Source organism: Podarcis cretensis, assembly GCF_951804945.1.
Source record: "Podarcis cretensis genome assembly, chromosome: 3".
Classification (NCBI taxonomy): Eukaryota; Metazoa; Chordata; class Lepidosauria; order Squamata; family Lacertidae; genus Podarcis; species Podarcis cretensis.
Window position 1 is genome coordinate 62,961,650 of NC_137172.1, and position 20,912 is coordinate 62,982,561.

General features: G+C 39.9%; 1 protein-coding gene across 6 annotated transcripts in view; it reads left to right on the forward strand.

Moving 5' to 3' along the window:
• REPS1 (RALBP1 associated Eps domain containing 1) overlaps nucleotides 1-20,912 on the forward strand; it is a 42,296-nt gene that overhangs the window by 16,606 nt on the left and 4,778 nt on the right. For 2 of the 6 annotated variants that reach the window (XM_079970951.1, XM_079970946.1), the window contains exons 5-15: nucleotides 5,097-5,224; nucleotides 5,708-5,870; nucleotides 6,401-6,464; nucleotides 7,399-7,553; nucleotides 8,533-8,669; nucleotides 12,926-13,006; nucleotides 14,675-14,762; nucleotides 15,971-16,072; nucleotides 17,268-17,340; nucleotides 19,066-19,184; nucleotides 19,890-19,954. In XM_079970951.1, the coding sequence (XP_079827077.1) occupies nucleotides 5,097-5,224; nucleotides 5,708-5,870; nucleotides 6,401-6,464; nucleotides 7,399-7,553; nucleotides 8,533-8,669; nucleotides 12,926-13,006; nucleotides 14,675-14,762; nucleotides 15,971-16,072; nucleotides 17,268-17,340; nucleotides 19,066-19,184; nucleotides 19,890-19,954 (1,175 nt within the window). The remainder of the gene's footprint in view (nucleotides 1-5,096; nucleotides 5,225-5,707; nucleotides 5,871-6,400; nucleotides 6,465-7,398; nucleotides 7,554-8,532; nucleotides 8,670-12,925; nucleotides 13,007-14,674; nucleotides 14,763-15,970; nucleotides 16,073-17,267; nucleotides 17,341-19,065; nucleotides 19,185-19,889; nucleotides 19,955-20,912) is intronic. The other 4 variants (XM_079970948.1, XM_079970947.1, XM_079970949.1 and 1 more) reach the window with 4 other exon arrangements.

The following is a 20,912-nucleotide window of genomic DNA, read 5'->3' on the forward strand; positions in this document are numbered from 1 at the left end:
TTTGGTCTAAAGAACCATAAGATTTATCTTTGTGAGAATGCATCTGGCCCTGCAATATTATTTTGATCAGTTTTTGTTTGCTTTTGAGGGAGATACCTTAAGTGTTTCAGCTTCACACAAGACTGTTTTCTTTCTGGTCACTTGTGCACTAGAGGAGGCCCAAACATTTTATTGTGATAAGGAAATTCAGTAGTAAAAAGTTGCAAAGGCTTGTTAGAATATTTCAGGCAACAACAAGAAGGACATAAAATAGAATGTGTATTCTGTTTAATGGCGCTTCACATTAAAGCTTTGAACTGTGAATTTCATTGAAGAAGGCAATTTCAGGCTAACATTCTAAAGTTGGAATCTTAACCACATTTTTATAGCATCCAATGCTGTAGGTCACACATGATCTGTTTGGAGGAGACAAGCCCTAAGCCCAACTTCCCATGACTTAGCAGCAGCAGGACCAGGGGAAGAGTGAAGCAGCCACAGTTTTTGCTCTGTGTATCCGCCTGCTTGCTCACTTGTGGTTAACGATAATTTGACTTAATGTTACATGCTAGATGTGCTTATATGAACACTATTTGGTTTAGACAGTGACCAGAGGAGTAAGAGAGATGTTAAAATAGAGTGTAAACGCTATACTAAAAATAGCACACTATGTAGCGTTTTCAAAAATAGCTGAACCTTGAAAAAGAAAAGTAGCTAAGTCTTCAAAGCATTAGAAAATAAAGGGTATTTCAATAGACTTTTTAATGGAACCCTTATCAATAAAAGCTACTTCTTAGACTGTTTTGTGATGTTGGACAATGTCAGGGAATATAGCACCACAGCCAGGAAGCACAAACTGACTAGCATCTAATGTGGTGAGCATCTTTGAGGAGGCCCAGAAGAAAACCAAACCTCCAAATAAAACTATTTTTGGTAGGCAGATACCAAGCAAGACCACATACATTCTGCATTAAAAATAAATCTGCAACCAGCCTAAATTATGTACTGTTAGTAAGCAATTTTGTCTTATTTTGTGTATTTTTTGCACATTTTCTCTTTGCATTATTTTTATCCATATTTTCCTAGCCTGGGTATGGGCAAGTACATTGAAAACTTGCATCTAGCCTCCTAAAAAGCTTCTTCTGTCACATTGTGTGCTTCCGAGTTTTCAGCAGATATTGCCCATACATTGTCGGGTCTAGCTTATGGGCACAAGAGCTGCGTTTTATTTTTTTATTTTTAAAGAAGGTTGAAGCTCTGTGCTTAGTACTATGTTTCATTAAATTATGTCATACTTATATCCCTCATACTGCTTCCGTATTTGCCAACGTTAGTATAAACCTTGGCTTGATCACAATTGTTTCTTGATTTCTGCTTGAGAGTCCAGCTCTCCTGTTCCAAAGTATCTTTGCTCAGTTTTCCAGTCTTTGCATGCCTCACTTTTTATTTCAATTAGGCCTAAGTCTTAGGCAAGACTACCTTGAACTCTGATAACTTTATGGACAAATTTAATAATCCAGCTTTTTGTTGTTGACTGTTGTAGGATAATGAGGTTTTTATTTCTGCCAGAAAGTGTATATAGTTTCAGTAATCAGTTGCTATTTGGTTGTACCGAGAAAGCCATAAGTAGCAGGCAGTTGAGAACTGCAGCTTGCTTGTGCTCCTGTTCAAATTTGCATTGAATAATTGTTGGGTTGATTTCTTACGGCAGGATTCAACTAATGGGTCCCATTGGCGCAAGCGCTGTGCAAGGACTCCTCCCTCACTTATCCCCTGAAATTGACTTGGCATGGGGGTCAGGAGAACCTCTGGAACAGCACACAGCGAGAGCAGAGCAGAGTGGGAGGTTGTTTCACATGGCAAGCCAATGCTTGCCCTGACAGAACAGTCGCCTTATTGCAACATTGAATTCCCCATTTTAGGGTGATTTATCATTTGTGACATTCAAATTAGACAGTTTGGCAACGTGTTATACAAATAATCTAGAAAGTTCAAAGAAAGGTATTTAAGGCAGCCAGAACAAGGCTATAAAGCATTCTAATAAATTGTTCCTTGTTGGAAATAGAACTTCGGGGGCATACTGGGGCATCAGTTGTTAACAGGGAACCAAAGGGCATTGCTCGTCTTGAGAGCTGGCAGTGAATCATGTCACCTCATCATTTGTCCATCGCTACTACTTCACCACTTGCTCCATCAGAACCGTCATTATTTCCATACTACTTAGATAAAAAGCCAGAGCTTTTTCAGGTGTGGGTGTGTTGGGGAATATTGTTTATACATAAACTACCCAGGCCCTACAGATCAGCAACCATGTGAAAGAGTTTCAGATCAGCTGTGGTGAAGAGAGAGAAAAGTTAGCAACAGCAGGGAAGCTGGACAGTAGTGACCATAAGGAAGCTGGACAGTAGTGACCATAAGGAAGCTGGACAGTAGTGACCATAAGGACCACTAATGTTAGGCCATACTTGAAGTAGTAGGGGAAAAGGCTTTTTCCGAAGAAGAAGTCTCCTTTGTCCAGTTAGCAGCTGTTGCTGCTTTGCTACAGACTAGATCATTGATAAACAGAGACGTTTTGAAAAGAATGGACAAGGTCAACTGTCAAATTTTGAGGTAGTGCTTCAGCTTTATTAAATACTTTAAATAATCTAATTACTTCAATCTAGCGAGTTCATTTTCAAAAAGGTGTTATCATTAAATAGTCCAGTCTACCTCCCCCCCCCCCCGAAAAACTTCAGTAGAACAGGATTTACTTTTGTTAGATTTATTAATAGCACTCTTGTGATTTTAATAATAAAAACTGTTCCAATTCTTCCTGTGCTGGTTCTAAAGAGGAAAAGGAACTTCACATCTTTCCTTCCTCTACCAAAATAGACTCATATTTATTAAAGAGGGATTAATTTTCCTTTGCACTGAAAAGCGTGACCTTTCCTAGCAAAAGAATAGTAATCTGTAAGGTATTAATCTAGGAGAATTCTGCTTTTCAAAGCCTTTCCCCTATTAAAATAGTTTTGGTACTCTGTGTATAGTCCTGCTAAGTATATGCATGAGAATGCTAAACTTTTACTTGTGATACACAGAGATTTAAGTTCCTGATTTTTCGATATACTACAGTTAGTATTTGTCATCCTTTTCTGGGAAGCGCACAAGAATTCCAAAGTGCAGTGCTCTTTTAGTGTGGTAGTGGCCTGCTGAATTAAGGAGCAGGCAACAATGCAGCATAGAACAAGAGGCAGACCATAGTCAGGTTCCAGCTCCAATCTAGAATTGTGAAAATCCACTTTAGAGGTCTTTTATTGCATAAGCGGTATATGATATTTGTTATATAAAAATTTTCTGTGATATCCTGTAGATATTGGTCTGTTACAGGGCATCATAGCCACACCATGGTTTGACCATTAGAACCATGCCTTTTGCTCAGTTGCTCATTCCTCAAATGCTTGTATCAAATTCCTTTCATCCTAGTGTGATGGCCAGTTTGTTGCATTCAGATCAGGCAAACAAGTTTGTCACATGGAGTAGTTTGTTTACTGAGTGTAAAGAAAAATGTCATTTGAACTGGTTTTCCAATCCTTCTTTGGAGATAAACTTTGGTTTGTGATAACCCTAATTTACCGTATTTTTCGCTCTATAGGACACACTTTTCCCCCTTAAAAAATGAAGGGGAAATGTGTGTGCGTCCTATGGAGCAAAGACGCCATAGCCCCGCTACCCTCTCCCAGCTGGAGAGGTGACGCGCCGGCTATGGAAGGAGCCTCTATCAGAGCGCCGGGCGCTTTGGGAACACACACGCAGCCTAGGCAGCCCTGCGGGAGTTCCCTGCAGGGCTCCCCACGCTGCGGATAGCAGCCTGCCGCCCGGCGCGAAGAGCGCCCCGAAACAGAGCGCCCCTCGCGCCGGGCAGACATCTGCAGCGCGGGGAGCCCTGCAGGAGTTCCCCGCAGGGCTCCCCACGCTGCGGATAGCAGCCTGCCGCCCGGCGCGAAAGGCGCCCTGAAGCAGAGCGCCCCTCGCGCCGGGCAGACATCTGCAGCGCGGGGAGCCCTGCAGGAGTTCCCAACAGGGCTCCCCACGCTGCGGATAGCAGCCTGCCACCCGGCGTGAACGGCGCCCTGAAGTAGAGCGCCCCTCGCGCCGGGCAGACATCCGCAGCGCGGGGAGCCCTGCAGGAGCCATAGCCCCGCGACCCTCTCCCGGCTGGAGAGGTGACGCGCGACTATGGCAGCAGCCTCTCCGCTGTGCCTTTCCGCTGCTCCCTGACCTGCTCTTTGTGGCTGGTGGTGGGCTTCCCCCCGCCAGCCACAAAGAGCAGGTCGAAAGGAACCTGAAGCCTGGAGTGCGAGAGGGGTCGGTGCACACCGACCCCTCTCGCGCTCCAGGCTTCCAAGGTAGCCGCCTGAACACACCTTAAACGGCACCTTGTTTTAGAGCAGGAAAACAAGAGGGGGGAAATTCTCCCCCTCTCTGCACAGCTCCTCCTGCCGCTTCGCTGAAGGGGCGCTGGGCAGAGAGGGGGAGAATTTTTTTTCTTGTTCTCCTCCCCTCTAAAACAAGGTGCGTCCTATTGTCCGGTGCTTCCTATGGTGCGAAAAATATGGTACCTAATTAAGTTGCAACTTCAATGGGTTACCATAAACCAGGGAGTAAGAAGGGTAATGGGAGCATTTATGCCTAATTCATTTCCCAGTTTACCAAGCCCTCGTTTGGCCTCATTGTCAGAATTAAATTATAGACCAGGGACCAAAGGGATGCATAGGTTCCTGCATGGACCTTGTTCTGGGCTGGGGAATTGTTTGTTTTCCTAGGTAAAGGTAAAACCAACCACAGGATGGTTAAGTTCAACCAAAGGCGACTATGGGGTGTGGCGCTCATCTCACTTCAGGCTGAAGTAGCCAGTGTTTGTCCACAGACAGTTTTCTGGGTACTGCTTCTGTCCCCTGTTTTCCTAGGAACAGCACCCCACTCACATTAGTATCCCTCAGTTTTAGGAACATTTTGCACTGTGGCACTGCATTGAATCTAGAATCATGTGATCTCACAGAATTTGTCCCATAGTTCCTGGTTATGACTTTTCTTGAATAGACTGTGTGGCAGTCTTGAAATTGAACTGTTTTGGTTTTCAGGCTCCTGTAATACTGGTGATCCCATGTGGTCTGGCCATTCACCACCACCGCACCAAGAAAACTGGGTCAGTTTTGCTGATAACACACCAACCAGTACTATTTTAGCCATGCATCCTGCTTCTGTCCAGGTGTGACATTTTATTGGTATTCTTTTGATTTGCTTCATTCCAATTAATGTCAGTCATTTTCATATTGTCACCAAAGATTCATGCCGTGACTCTAAATGTGAGTGTGTTTAAGATCAGTCTCTGATCTATTCTTCTTTACATAAAATAACCTCTTTCACTGAAGATTCTTGATCAAGCAAACCTTTTAAGTTAACCTGCCAGCATATGCAAAACTAACTTTCAGCTTTTCTTTGTCCTTATAATTATTTTAAACTATTCTTTGCATAGTTTTCATAGCTTTGTGTTGCTTACATGAATGTTGCTACTTCTATCTTAAGTATATTTTCAAAATACTTTCTTTAGAATCCCATCTAACCAGCACAAACTGGAAGACTTCTAAAGCTACTTCAATAAATAACTTTCATTTCCTTTCTTAGGTCAATATACAAAATGGTAGGCTATTGATACATTTATATAATGCTGAAGAAAAATCTTTCCTTTCAGGACCAGACAACAGTCCGAACTGTAGCATCAGTTACTACAACAAATGAAATTCGTAGGCAATCAAGTAGTTATGATGATCCTTGGAAAATAACAGATGAACAAAGGCAATATTACATAAATCAGTTTAAAACCATTCAACCTGATCTAAACGGATATATTCCAGGTGAGTTCTTTTAAACACATAAGTTACAAGAGTACATATTTTAGTTTCCTACTAGTAAAGACACTGGGTTGATTTCTAAGATTCTATAAGCAGAGTTGCATTCCTGGTTCTTGCTAATGGAAGGGAGAGGCAGGTTTTGTTGATTTCCCATGTGCCCTCCAAAATCTATTCTAGTGGGTCGAAAGATCCTCTGGAACAGTGAGGCAAGCAGTGTAAGGAATCCTCTAATTTATAGAATCCTCTGATTTACAGAAAGGAATCTTAGGCACCAACCTCATATTTTCTTGGATTTTATATACCATTTATATGCCATTATAGTTTTGTGATGAGTGCTACAATTATATTATTGCATACAGTATGATTCCAGGTAATTTTTAAAACTAACGTTAAAAGATACAAATCTCTTTAGAACCGAACTATTTTCAGTGTTTCTGCAATACACTTATATTTTTTTTGCTGCAATACACTTATAATCCTTCCAAGTTACAATTTTAGAATCAAAGTTAAACATCATTGTTTTAATATTTCAGGTTCTGCAGCTAAAGAATTTTTTACAAAATCAAAACTTCCTATTCTTGAACTTTCGCACATTTGGTAAGTGTGAAATATAGCTAGGTTGGGGAAGTTCCTTTGTTTCAAATTACATTTCTTTGGTTGTGGAGCTGAAATGCCTAGCATTTAAATTACCTTTCATAATTTACATTAAAACATATCCCCTGCACTATCAGTGTAACATTTGCTGCAGTCCTATACATGCATACTTGGCAGGAGGTATCACTGAACTTATTTGCTTACATCTGAGTAGATGTGTAGGCTTGAACAGTTAGAAGTTAAATCCTATTCCCATGCAGATCAAATAATAAACTTTCATCTGACCTAATTTTGAAATAAAGCTTACCTTTTGTAATATGGCTGTGTTATAAATTGCCATATTGCTGAATACCATATTGAAATAACATCATGATAAGTTTCAGCAAGGCAATATACCAGTGAACAGAAGATGAACACTTAACAGCTTCCCAAGGGGTAGCTCAGCTGAACCGATACATTGCAGATACTTTGCATTCAAATATTTTGAATGATTCCTCATGTTTTACTTAAAAGGACATTTAAGAAGTCTAGGCTTAACCCATCTCTCCATAAACTCACTTTTCTTGTATAGAATAGCAGCCAAACATTTGATTCAGCAACATTGTATATAGTGTCTTTGATCCCATGTTGCTCGCGCTTTCTTTTTTGTAACAGAAGGCTCCCATTGGCTGAAATGGGAAGAAGTGATTTTTGCCAATTCCACCTTCCCCTCTAGTCCCTTGTGCCTACCACCCATTCTATTACCTATGGTACTCCAGTTTTCTGGAGCGGATATTCAGGAAGCATAGTGGACTGTAGTGGGAAGGTGAAATTGCTGAACATTGACCTCGTTTTAGAAGCAGAATGCCAGACTGTGTGGTGTGAGCTTAAAGCATTCTCAGTAAAAGTGAAGTTCAATAGAAACATTTAGAAGTAATACTTTCCCTCGCCTTTTCAGGGAGCTGTCGGATTTTGATAAAGATGGTGCATTAACACTGGATGAATTCTGTGCTGCTTTCCATCTAGTAGTTGCTAGGAAGAATGGCTATGACTTGCCTGAGAAACTGCCTGAAAGTTTAATGCCCAAACTGATTGATTTGGAGGACTCAGCAGGTATTTCCTTTCTTCTGTAGAGTTTTGTTCCTTTAAAACTACTGTTAAAAGTAGGATGTCATTAGGCAACATAAAATTTACAGTGTAAAATGTACTAATTTAAAGTTGACTCAGAGTAGATTCATTGAAATTAATGGACTTAAACTAGTCATGATCATTCATTTCAATGGGTCTGCACTGAGTAAAAGTTAGTTGAGTACAACACAAAGGCCTGTTAATAAGGAAGCAATTTCTTATTCTTGGGGTGGTTTTGTGTATTGTGAGTCACAGTTTTAGAGTCACAATTGAAAATGTGGTGAGAGATGGTGAGAAAAGTTAGAATGGACTGAACTTGCAGTATGATGCCTCAAGCTAGCAACTATATTTTTGTAGCCAAGGACAGGCAGCTCCATTTCTTTGGAAACTATAAGTAAACAGATTCAAGGGTGTTTGATCTTAGCAAACTCATGTACCCAAAAGCAATATATGAAATCCCTATGATTCCACAAATAAGTTAATAAAAACTATATTAATGTTCCTGTCTGAGACTTTAGCATGATTGCTGACATCCCAAGGGCTGCCCTTGAAGGTTGGGACCTTTTGGAATAGAATTTCCATGAGGGTCTATCACTAGAACAGACTCTAGCACCTCTCCCAACCTCTGTAGGAGAAGAGAGATAGGAACTTCTTCCAGTTTATAAATCCCGTTTTCAAGCTTGTGGTTTCTTATTTCAGTATCTGTGTCTTATTAATTTAAATTGCAAGAGTGTTGCTAGGAAAACCTTTTAAAATAGAATAGTGTTACATTCCTTGAGCCCTATAATTTTTAAATTATCACTGCTGCAGTGTATATATTTTGTAAATGTGCATAGATAACCTTGCGTTACAAGCAAGCTTCTGTAATAAGTGAGATTGATACACAGAACAAATTATGGTTAGTAAAGCTTTGAACTGAAACCTAATTAAGACGTTAACACACAATTGTGCTTGACTTTCATAGTGGTTCCCGTTTCAGAAGCAGGGGATCAGTCTGGTGAGGTAGGTTATGCAAGTTCACCAGCAGAAGCACCTCCAAGCAAATCACCGTCAATGCCATCACTAAATCAAACATGGCCTGAGCTGAATCAAAGCAGTGAGGTTAGCAAACAGCATCTTACTTTGAAAGTTTCTTATTTTAAAATCTAATGTATGACACAATATGAACTAGATGCCACTGTGCCATAAAAGCTGGCTTATGTACCTCATTTTGAGTGCTCACTGCATAAACTGAGCAGAAATATATGGCCTTGATCCTAAGCCATAATACATAAGGGTATATTTTGAGATTGTCAACAGGTGCTCAAACATTTAATTATTAATCTATACTTCCTCTTAATCATTAAAGGTGGACTGTTTCATCGGTGATATGCCCTCTATTCAGCATTAGGCCTATTGTTACTTCGGTGGCATAATTTCTTGACAGCAACATTGCCTGTGCAGAAGACCAAGATTGGAACAGGTCTTTCAGGAGGATCTAAAGTTCTCCAAACTATCCTCCTGAAGGTCCTGAAAACATAGGCAAGTTTTGCACTGTCAAGATCTGCTGTAAGCCAGGCTGCTGTTTAAGCTGCGAGAAGTAAAACTACAGGGAGCCAGGCAGAGGCTCTTCTCAGTAGTGGCACCCACCCCATAGACTGCCCTCCCATCACATATTAAGGAGATGAGTTAACATTTAGGAGACTTGAGTAAAATCCACTAGGTAAGAAATACATATTCTAACAGCAGAAATATCGGTTACCATTTACTGTGCAATGCTGGCTCAATTAAGCATAATTATAGGGAAATTTTGATTCAAATAAGGACCAAAAATTACTATTGATTTGCCTGGTATGCATAATTATGGCATTGCTTATTGCAAAGGGTAATAATTAACAATAACAGGTGAAATTTTTAAAGAGTTACCATATTATTGGACGGATAGATGTCTTAATGGCTATTAGGCAAAATAGTTGCTTTTGGAATGTATGTGAGGTAGTATGCCTCGTGATTGGGACGCAGGTGGCGCTGTGGGTTAAAGCCTCAGCGCCTAGGACTTGCCGATCGAAAGGTCGGCGGTTCGAATCCCTGCGGCGGGGTGCGCTCCCGCTGCTCAGTCCCAGCGCCTGCCAACCTAGCAGTTCGAAAGCACCTCCGGGTGCAAGTAGATAAATAGGGACCGCTTACCAGCGGGAAGGTAAACGGCGTTTCCGTGTGCGGCTCTGGCTCGCCAGAGCAGCGATGTCACGCTGGCCACGTGACCCGGAAGTGTCTCCGGACAGCGCTGGCCCCTGGCCTCTTAAGTGAGATGGGCGCACAACCCCAGAGTCTGTCAAGACTGGCCCGTACGGGCAGGGGTACCATTACCTTTACCTTTATGCCTCGTGATTGCAAGTTACTGGTGTCAAACCAGAGATGGCCATTATTTTCACACTGCAGTTGTGAGCTTTCAGAGGCTCCTGTTGTTCTAGCAGACCCTAAACTACCTTTCTTGGTTGGAACCTACAGGGCAAATCCTAAATTGTTGTATATGTAAATCTTCAGGCATCCAATAGTAATTGGCATGTCAAGGTTCCTCCGAAGTTAGAAGCCTAGAAGTGAGGAATGAGTAAAAATACCCAGGCGTATGATTTTTATTTAGTTATTTATTTCACACAATTGATATACTATAAGAAAATGAATGGAAAGGTGTTACCTTGTAATCAAGAGATCAGAGGTATGTGAATGAGAAGAGCAACAAAAAAGGGGTAGTGGGTTTCTTTTAACTGAAAGTAATACAGAATGCTTGACAAATACTACTAAGACTAATGTGTATTGGGTTATATTTCCAAAAGTTCTAGAACAGCATTTAGCATTCTGATTCTTTTGAATTATTAATCCTATATACTGCCAAATCAAAGTGTAAACAATTATGTAGGAAATTCAATATGTTTACATTTCATGGCAGGCTTGAGGCCAGTTGAGCTTTTATGTACAAATGTATCTGGTTCAAATACTTGCTAAATCATGTTTAATCTTCTTGGAATGAACTTTTGCATTGTTTTGCTTATTTGGGAAACCTATCCAATTTTCAGATTATGATTTCACTGGCCTTTCTTTGAATTGTTTGGTTTGTTGGGGATTATGTGGAGATTGTATTTAAAGATGCTGTCATCCCCACACTCACCTACCTACTTGGAAAGTTAACTTATGTCAAATTCTTACACTGTTTTTAACAGCTAGGTCTTCTTGAGGAGTCTTGACTCTTCATATTGGAACTGCCTCTAGGGTTGTCAAATTGATTTATTTTTTATTTTATTTAAAATATATCTACTGTCCAACATGCTAATCTGTCTGGCATTTTTAGGATAACAAAGATTGTGCTACTGTCTCACTTATAATTCATAATACACAGTAACTTACTCTTCATTTAACTAGATCAAATTGTTGTGAAATACAGTGCTCTAAAACATCTAGCAAAGCAAGTTGAATCAGTGTGAAAATATTTTCAGTAACATTACATAATGTTATAATCCTATATAAACTATTTCATTGTCCACTTAAAAAGGTGTAGCAGTTAATGACAAGAACTTATTAATTGTTACTCTACAAGTATCAGCAGTATCAGACAGGGTTAGGGCCTGAAAATGTAATACTGTACATACTGGAAGTCAGTGCAATATCCAGAATCAGGGTCAACAAGGGATGATGATGAGTGACAGAAGTGGCCCCACAGGTAATTCAAGCAACAGAGCTCCCCACTAGACTTCCCTTCTTAGGTAGGAAAGATTCTGGTTGTTGTTTTTTAGGTTCCTGATTTGATTGCCAGGTACTGACATAAGTCACAAGCAGGATGATGTTGTGGCATTTAGCAGCCATCAACAGAAAGCGTTAAGATTTAAATCCCTGATACATCAGGCATTATCTTGGGTAGAATCTAAACAGCTGCTTAAGGTTCATTCCAATGAATTCTGCTGGCCTGGTGGGAACTTCTAATCTCCATGCCATATCACAAACAGCCCACATGCAGTATGGGGAACTGCTTTTGAGGAAACATGTCTAGTTATAATGGATTATTATATCTAATATTCATATTCTTAGGGTGTACAAGTTTTCATGAAGTGTGTTTTTCTAAATGGACTATAATATTTCTGTATCTGGAAATATTATTTCTTATGATAGGAAGTTTTTGATTTTCAGAGCTAAGGAATATGTATGGCAAATCAATGCGTATTAATTATTTCATGTGCCCCTTATACATTTTCCCAGCCACATGTGATCTGTTTATCCCTGAGCAGCTGTTTATAGATAAGTGGGCCCATATTACTGGGAAAAGATATAAAGACCACCTGAAAGAGGTTGCTGAAGTGTTTTGCTTTGACTAATAAGTTACTCACCATTCCACTAACATGAGATACATTAACACTGATCTTCTACGACATAATCTGCCTTTCAAATCCTAGATCAAATCTTAATTTCTTTGATGCCTGGTTATTGCTATTGTGTCCATGTCTTTTTTCCCCCTTTTCTTAGCATGAAAAACTGACTTGGCAGTTGTGTATTATGCCAGAGCATGTCCTGTATTTTGTTGAAATGATTGCCAAGGTGGACTTCCCTGTTGATTTACCGAGTTTGAACTTCTAATCCTTAGCATTGTTTCAATTATAAATTAAATATTTCTACACTGGTATAAAATGTACTCCGATTAGAAACATTTTTGAGGATTGCTTCAGGGATTGCATTGGCAAGTTGTTGGTAATTTTGTAAATGTGTTATCTGTAGCTTTTATTCCTGATTCATTTTGAGGTGAAAATTAATACAAAAATCCAGGAAAAATTGGAGTACACAGGGTTGTATCGAAAGTAGCACTATGTGAATATTCCATCAGTGCAAGGATTTTTGTTTGTGCAATGAAACATTCTCCCCCATCCCTCCACCAACTTGCCCCCCACATTTCCCAACCTTCTGTTGAAATTTTTAGGGTGGCATGGGATGGGGAAGGGGGAGGGAATTCCCATTGCACAAGTGGAAATCATTGCACTGACATGGATATGTTAGCTAAATGCTGCCCATTGTAGTTACACATGCAGCATGATCAGACATTATAAGAGGTTTCCATTGTCAGTAGCTTGATTTTGTTGTTAAAACATATACACTTACTTTCACAGAAGGGAAATCTCTTGATTTGCTCATACCCTATGCAGTATTTGACAGTTAAATTCTTGGTAGCATTGAGAAGCCGAAAGGATGAAGCTCAAAATACATTTTTAAAAATGTGTATGTTGACAGTTAATGCAAATAAAACAACTGCCATTGCAACCTTTGAACTACCTTAAATCTTCTCCAGGAAACCTTTACCCCATCTCTCATGCTGACTTGTCTCTCCTCTGTCTGTTCAGCAGTGGGAGACATTTAGCGAACGCTCCTCAAGCTCACAAACTCTGACCCAATTTGATTCTAACATTGCACCAGCTGATCCTGTAAGTCAATCACTTAGCTTGCTTGTTTGAAATTAATTTTATTAACTCTGAATTTTCATTAATTGTATCTTGCCTGTTAATGCATGATTCTACAAAGCTTGGTGGGAAATGGTGGCAGAAGTCATAAATTTTATCTGCTTTAAAATTTATTGGAGAAATCATATGTATGCAGTATGATTCAAGTTTAATTATAGAACATTTTATGAGTTCAAGAAATAAAATGCAGTCTGTTCATTTTTTTGAAGTATCTTCAGTGTACAGAGTGTGTTGAAATTCTTAATAATTATGGCTGTGACACTTTTTAGCTGCCTTGTGCTGGAAAACAGGATTGAAATTAGAAAATAAGTATGGTAACTTGCCAAAGACCAGTTTGAACAAGGACAGCCAAAGTCACATGCAGATCCAGTCCTTTCATCCCAAAGCCCACACACAAAGCCCTTTTTTATGGATACCATGTAATCGCATTTGCTAATCTTCATTTTTCTACTTCTCCTAAGTACATGTCACTGCTTTCATCAACACAACCACTGTCCTCTATGGACAACACCAAGGCAACAGGCGTTCCTTGTCTGTATAATGGCCCGTATGTGACAATTTGCCCAAGTCATATATGCATCCTTCATTCTCCATAGTGTGGTGTTTCTCACAGTTTTTAATTTCAGGTCCTCTAGCAAACATACTCTGCCCTCATGTACCCCATCCCACTGAGAGCCATGTATTGGGCATGTGATGGTGCATAATCTTCATTCACTGCTTTGTGAATGACTCCCACACTGCCAGAGCAAAGCACTAGAAAGGAACATTTCTGGCTCCTGTATATTCTCTTGCTGTCTGCAGTTTCCGTAGTTGCTAAGTTAAATCTGATGAGTGGAAAATCAGTGTGTGCTGTAGTGTCTCCCTCAGTAGAACTGCATTCTCCCATGTGACTTGTCATACTGTTTTAGAAAAACGGTACTAAAGGCACAGACTTTTTTCTTTGCGAATGCAAAAGAAATGCAGTAGGTAATGCGGAGTGGGCTGTGAAGCATCTTGGCAGGTGGCATGCAGCAAGTGGGTGGGATGACAGCTTTTGTAGATCCATAGTTTTTCTTGGAGGGCCAGAAGTGAAGTGCTATTGCACTTGCATCCTGCTTGCCAGTTTTTTATGGACATCTGGCTGGCCATAGTGCGAGTAGGATGATGGACCTTTGGCTTGATGCAGCAGAATCTTAACCAGCCTTGTGTTACACGTACTGCTGTACAACAGAAGCAGTGTGCAGCACAGTGTGGTCTAGCTGCCACTGTGCCGTGACTATATACTTTCTCATATACTTCACCGTGTAAATTGCTACAAATTAAGGCACATGAGCTCCTGAACAACTTATTTAGGAACACATATAACCTTGTGCAAGCAGAATATTGTGTGCAAACTGCTTAAAGTGTTTGTTTAATGGGCAGCCAGTAAGCTTTGCTCCAGTGATGATTTGCCCAATGCAGATAAGCAAATGATAGGCTTCCATGTACTTTGCTAGTGAAAGAGCTGTCATGTACTGTTTTGAGTATCACAACAAAGTTGCAACAGAGTTTGTTTTAGTATTCAAGCTTTTTAATGAAACTTTTGATTAAGCTATCAACTTTAGACCAATTAATTCTACTAAGCTAAGTTCAATTTATACCTCTTTGTCTTAGGATACTGCTATTGTTCATCCTGTTCCTATTAGAATGACTCCAAGCAAAATTCATTTGCAAGAAATGGAACTTAAAAGAACTGGAAATGGTAAGTTGTTAGGTGGTGCCTTTAGAACAACCTCTACGTAGCTAAACATTAATTTTCACAAACATAATTAGTTATTGAAAGCCTATCAAACAATGTATTCATTTTTGTATTCATTGATATTGTCACTATGGGGTTCTTGAAGCCATTAATAGTTTTATCCTATTCAGTTATTTCACTGTTACATTCACATGAAATGCTAAACCAAGAAACAAGCCATTCACTAGCCACATTTAATTGTGTGAATGAGGCTAGGGCTCATCAGCTCCCCCAGCTTCTTCTCTGGTATGGCCATGAGGAGATCAGAAGGTTCAGCTTCTGGTTTTGACTATCTGCAATTTGTTACATCGGAATTGGGAAAAACTAGCTTGTTGAAACAAACCATCTCCAATCCATGGTTTGTGAATCTGGCTTTCATAGTCAAAATTAAGCACAGTATAGGGACCCTACTGGAGGAGGAAAAGGGAGCAGGTTGTTGACAGGAACAAGGCTTGTTCATGTGCATCTGAACCAGGCCACACTTTTCTAGCCTGATTTAGCTTGCACATTTGTTGAGAAGCTAAAATTGCAAAGGGGGTTGGCATTGAGTAGCGCTCTATATAGAAGTGGCAGTATAAAAATACTGTAAGACAATGCAGACAACAACAAGTACATGGATTGAGGGTGCTTGAATAAAAAAAAATGTAATTGTGGCTTCTTATGCCATTTTTCTATAATACTTTTAAACCCCTACAAATAATAGACTTGAATGATATCATTTTATGTTGCATTTGAGCAGTTTTGATGTTCTTAAAATTATTGTCTGATTTTAATATTGTGTATTATTTATTCTTTTGTAAGCCACTCAAAAGCATGTTTTGATGAGTGGCCATTAATCTAGTAATAAAATAAAAAATGTTTTTTCTTTCTCTAAAAGGAACCGATATCCTGTTCATGTAATTTGGCTTTTCAGTCTTCCCTTCCCTTTGCTTTCCCCCAAAATCTGTTCCTGGGGATTGGTGTGTGATATGATGCACATGGAGAGGGGAGTTGATATCCAAATATATACATGTGTGGCCAGAAATGCAAGTTATGATCTTAGTTGTTCAAAATTTTTAATTTTTACATATTACTATGGTGTCAGACTTTGAACATTAGGTGAAATTTGCCATAAGAAGAGAGGTAGACTAACTTATTGTTACTAATTAAATATATACTTTATTCCTTTTTAGATCACACAAATCCCACGAGTCCTTTACTTGTAAAGTCACCTGATCTTGTAGAAGAAAGTAAAATGAGTTCATCTGCAAAATTTGTAGGAGGAAATACAGTTGGCAAGTATCAATGTTTTCTTTCCTAGTAGGGTCTCAGCCTGTTTCATTTCACTGCAAATAGTTACCGCATTTTTCGCTCTATAGGGCGCACCAGACCATAGGGCGCACCTAGTTTTTTTTGGGGGGGGGGATAAAGGGAAAAAAAATATTCCCCCCCACAGCCCCAAAGAGCAAAGAAGCCAAGACAGCCAGCGGGATCCATCCTGTCTTGGCTTCCTCTTTAGCCACGCACAACCTCTCCAGCTGGGAGAGGCTGCGCGCGGCTTCTTTTTTAGCCGTGGGGCTGGGGCGGGGGAAGCCCGAGCTTCCCCCGACCCCAGCCCCCAGAACAGGTCCAAGAGCAGCAGCAAGCGCTGCAGATAGCTGCCCGAAGCCCAGGGAGCGCAGCGCTGCGCTCCCCGGGCTTCGGGCTGCAGACTGCTAACCGCAAGCCTTCGGAGCCCGGCGGGAACTCCCGCCACACTCCAAAGGCTTGCGGATAGCTTCCTGACCCCTCTCGCTCTCCAGGCTTCAGCGAAAGCCTGCATTCGCTCCATAGGATGCACACACATTTCCCCTTCATTTTTGGAGGGGGAAAAGTGCGTCCTATAGAGCGAAAAATATGGTAAATGACTGTAACCCAATACCAAGTTCAAGATTTGGGGAAGTAGTACATTCAGCAGCTACCCTGTCCATCTATGTGCAGTGGAAAACCCTTTAAAATGCACATTTATTTTGTGTTTGAAAAAGGATGTGAAGCATCCTTCAGAGTTGGGGATTGAGAAATCTTATTCTTTAACACACTCTAGCCACTCTGATGCCCTCTTAGACCTCTTTACACATACTTTAAGGATTGTGTCTGGTAGCTGCTAGCCAGTTGGAATTCATTCAGACCTATATAATTTCTCAGATCTTCAGTCAAAGTAGTGGAAATAGTAAAGTACATTTTTGCAGTACAAACCCCTGGGTTAGTAGGTATTGTTGATTATTCCAGAGTAAAGGGATATGATCTAATATATGTGAAGAGGCCAGATCCATTGTAGGAAGATTCTGGTATGGAAACTTGTTTTGCTTATCAATTTTGTGTCACTTGTGACCAATATACCTTATTTATAGAAAAGTCACTTGTAGGTTTTATTCTGTAATATTATTCTGTGGAATAATCAAAACATGATTAATCAACAAGCAATGTATGATTTTCTTTTTCTTATATCAGCAGATGGTTACAGCAGCTCAGATTCCTTTACTTCTGACCCAGAACATATTGGAAGCACTGTAACAAGACAACGGTAATTAGATGCTTAAATATGAATGATGTTAAAATAGCTACTCCTATCCAAGGGTAAAGTACCCAGCTCCTACTCCACAGTTTGTCCCCCCAGACACACAGCCTGGAAATCTCTAAAAGAAATTCATAATTCTAGAAGGGGTCAATTTCCTGATTGGTCTTTTTGTGTGTGTTTGTGTTGACATAAGAGCTGCTGCGTCACTTCCTAAGTCAGGCATGCCCAAACTTGGCTTTCCAGATGTTTTGGGACTACAACTCCCATCATCGCTAGCTAGCAGGACCAGTGGTCAGGGATGATGAGAATTGTAGTCCCAAAACATCTGGAGGGCCAAGTTTGGCTATGCCTGTCCTAAGTGTTTATTTGGTGGTATAGCAGTCCATAAGTTTAACAAGCACTTAGCGTTAAACCGCTCACAGAAAAGTGCACTGAGTTCCAGAATAAAAAGGGTGCAGGGTGGTGCTTCAGTGATGGTCTCATTCAGTGGTGGTGTTCTGTAATACATAATTATTGACTACAATGCCTCTTGACACAACTGTTTTTGTCTTGCGTCTTTTCCTGGCTCCAAGAATATATTCTCAAAGAATTTAAGCACTCCTGCAAGCTGTATTCACTTTACCACCATTGTTTAACTGTCTATTTGTCAGTCATAGAATAAGATTTCCTTTCCTCCATTCTGCAGCCTGAAGTGAGGATGGGCAACATAAAGCCCTCAGGTCAGATCCATGAGCCATAGGGTGCTATTAGAACATTGGAAATATGTGTGTGTGCTGTTTAGCAAACTTCTAGTTTCCAGCATTGTGATGCAAACCTGTAAATTGCAAGGGCAGTGGAGCTGAGTTTTCCAGAATGCAGAAAGATCTAATGATACAAAACTATTTCCCGGTATTGCCACATGTACACGTTCTTAAGTATTTATACAAGGATGACTGTATTCTTTCTATCCTTTTGGTGAAAAAGGAGCTTGTCTCATTTTAGAGTAGAAATTGCTCTCTGGAAACAATAGGCTATCCATTTTCAAGCTGGTTTGATAGATCCATGCAGAAAACAGGCCCTATAATTTGAACAAGGTGACTTCCCCAGTCTAAACAAAATAAAAAAAAATCCTTCCAGTAGCACCTTAGAGACCAACTAAGTTTGCTCTTGGTATGATCTTTCGTGTGCATGCACACTTCTTCAGATACACTGAAACAGAAGTCCCCAGACCCTTATATATAGTGAGAGGGTGGGGGGGGCTATTACTCAGAATGGTGGTGGGAATGGGTGATTGGCTGATAAATGTGGTAAACCTGTTGATGACTGTGACTGCAATTGGGCTTACAGGAAAAAGCAAGGGGTGAGATGGCTAAAAATAGCTTTATCATGTATAATGAGATCAGAATCCAATGTCTCTATTCAGACCAGATCTCCCCATGGTTTTAAGTTTGGTAATAAGTTGCAAATCAGCAACTTCTCTTTTCAGCCTATTTCTGAAATTCTTTTGTAATAAGACAGCTACTTTGAGATCTAGCTGATCTTAATCTACAAGTGCAGGTATCTTCATTGTATCATGGCTGGCAGATCACAACTCAGTACTTTTCAGTTATCTTCAGTAGTTAAAGTTTAGATGTCCACCCTCTTAAAGAGCGAACTTTACTGGTAAGGATACAGTTGCTGTGTTCTGATGACTATATGGGACTCATGAACTACAGTTTGCAATAGAATTTCTGTAGTTCCATTGTTTTTCAGATCACATTCAGGGACGTCTCCCGACAATACAGCTCCTCCTCCACCACCACCAAGGCCTCACCCTTCGCACTCAAGATCATCATCTTTAGATATGAACAGAACCTTCACTATTACTCCAGGTGGGCATGGTTCAGATTCTTTTATAAAGTCAGTTTATTTTATTCATTCTTAAATCAAGTTCAGGGTCACTTGGGTAGTTCTCCTTTCTGTTTAGAATGGTACTGAATGTTCATGATGTTGAGACAGTTTGTTTCAGTCATGTTTGCAGTCTTGGGTGGAGGACGGTGTTAATATTTGTGTCCTAAAATATAATTATTAATGGGAACATGTTGCACAAGGGAAATTTTCACAGTATGTTTCAGCAGAAAGCCCACCTGAAGATTTAGATCTCTCTCCTGTCAGCTCCTGTCTTGCTTTTTTTTGCGGGAATCATCTGGAGCTGAAGCCAGTTTCTTGAAGTGTGCCTTATTTTCTTCTTCTTTCTGCTTGAGGCATACCATCCTATACATGTTTGCTCAGAAGTGAGACCCCTTGAGTTCAGTGGGGTTTACTGCTGAGTAAGCGTTCATAGGATTGCAGCCTGCATGATCAAGATTACATAGGCTAATCTGTAGGAATCTTATGAGTCAGTAAACTTGCCTGAAGGCCTAGGTTTTGGAACTTGCTGAGCCCCTTAAACCATGTAACAATTAAAATACAGTGACTGCTGAAGCTTGACCCTGCTTACATCCAAACAACTGCTTGTTTTAAAGTACTCAGCCAAAAGTTGTTAACACAGCTGAAAACATATTTAGTGTTCTCTTCTAAATATTACTGCCTTGTAGGTCAACAGCAAACTGGAGCGATTGCCTACCCCCCTGCAGTGCCTCCAAGACCTCCACCCACACAGGTTATTCTTCGATTTCTGTTGAAATTATAAATTAATTGCATCTTTTTAGTGGTGGTACCGATTTCTGTTAATAATATTGTAATAATCTCTTCATTGAATAGTTCCATCTCAGAACAGGGAAAAATGAAATGAAATAAATGTACAGTACAGGGAAACGATAATAAACAAAAACTACAGAATCCATAAAAATAAGTCCAATAAATATCCTGAACAATTTCATCATAAAACAGGGTAAGCTAAGCTGCAGTGAGGACAACTGTTAAAATTTTCAATTTAACCAAATATCTGGCTAAAGAAAATGGAACATCCAAGCATGTAAAATCACCTAATGACATTTTGGGATGAATTGATTGGCAAAATTGACAAAATCATCCCCCAAGACATTACAAAGATCCTAGAATTAGCCTTACTGAATTTGTTTATGAACAAGAACCTGGAGCTGATCACAAACCTTTCTTTAAAAGGCTAGCTGCTGGTGACAGCATGTACGATCATCACTGCCTTTTGGAAATACCTTAAAGGACCAAATTTAACATCTTGGTACAAGACATGGCAAATACCTCTCACTGAAAAATTAACAGATAAGTTGAGAATGGTGAGAGGAATTAAAGAGATACTTTTGTGAGAGAATGGTGGAAATGTATTGCTTTCACAAACATGCCAGAAAATAAAAGAAAGATCTCTAGGGTTTTTGCTAATTTATGGATATCATCATAATTGATTTTATCTGTAATACTGTCAACATTTTATGGGAATTGTCATCTATAAAACATAAGCAGGGGCCTCTCACTTGTTGAATTTTTAGTTTCTATTCATCTACATTCTGTCATGTTTTTGTATTTCATAGGACATTATGTTCCAGGTATTCTGCAAAAGGATTTTAATAATTACTTTAATAGTAATAAGAATTAAGCAATCAAATAACCTTCCCACTGCAGCTTGTATCTGGGGCACCCCT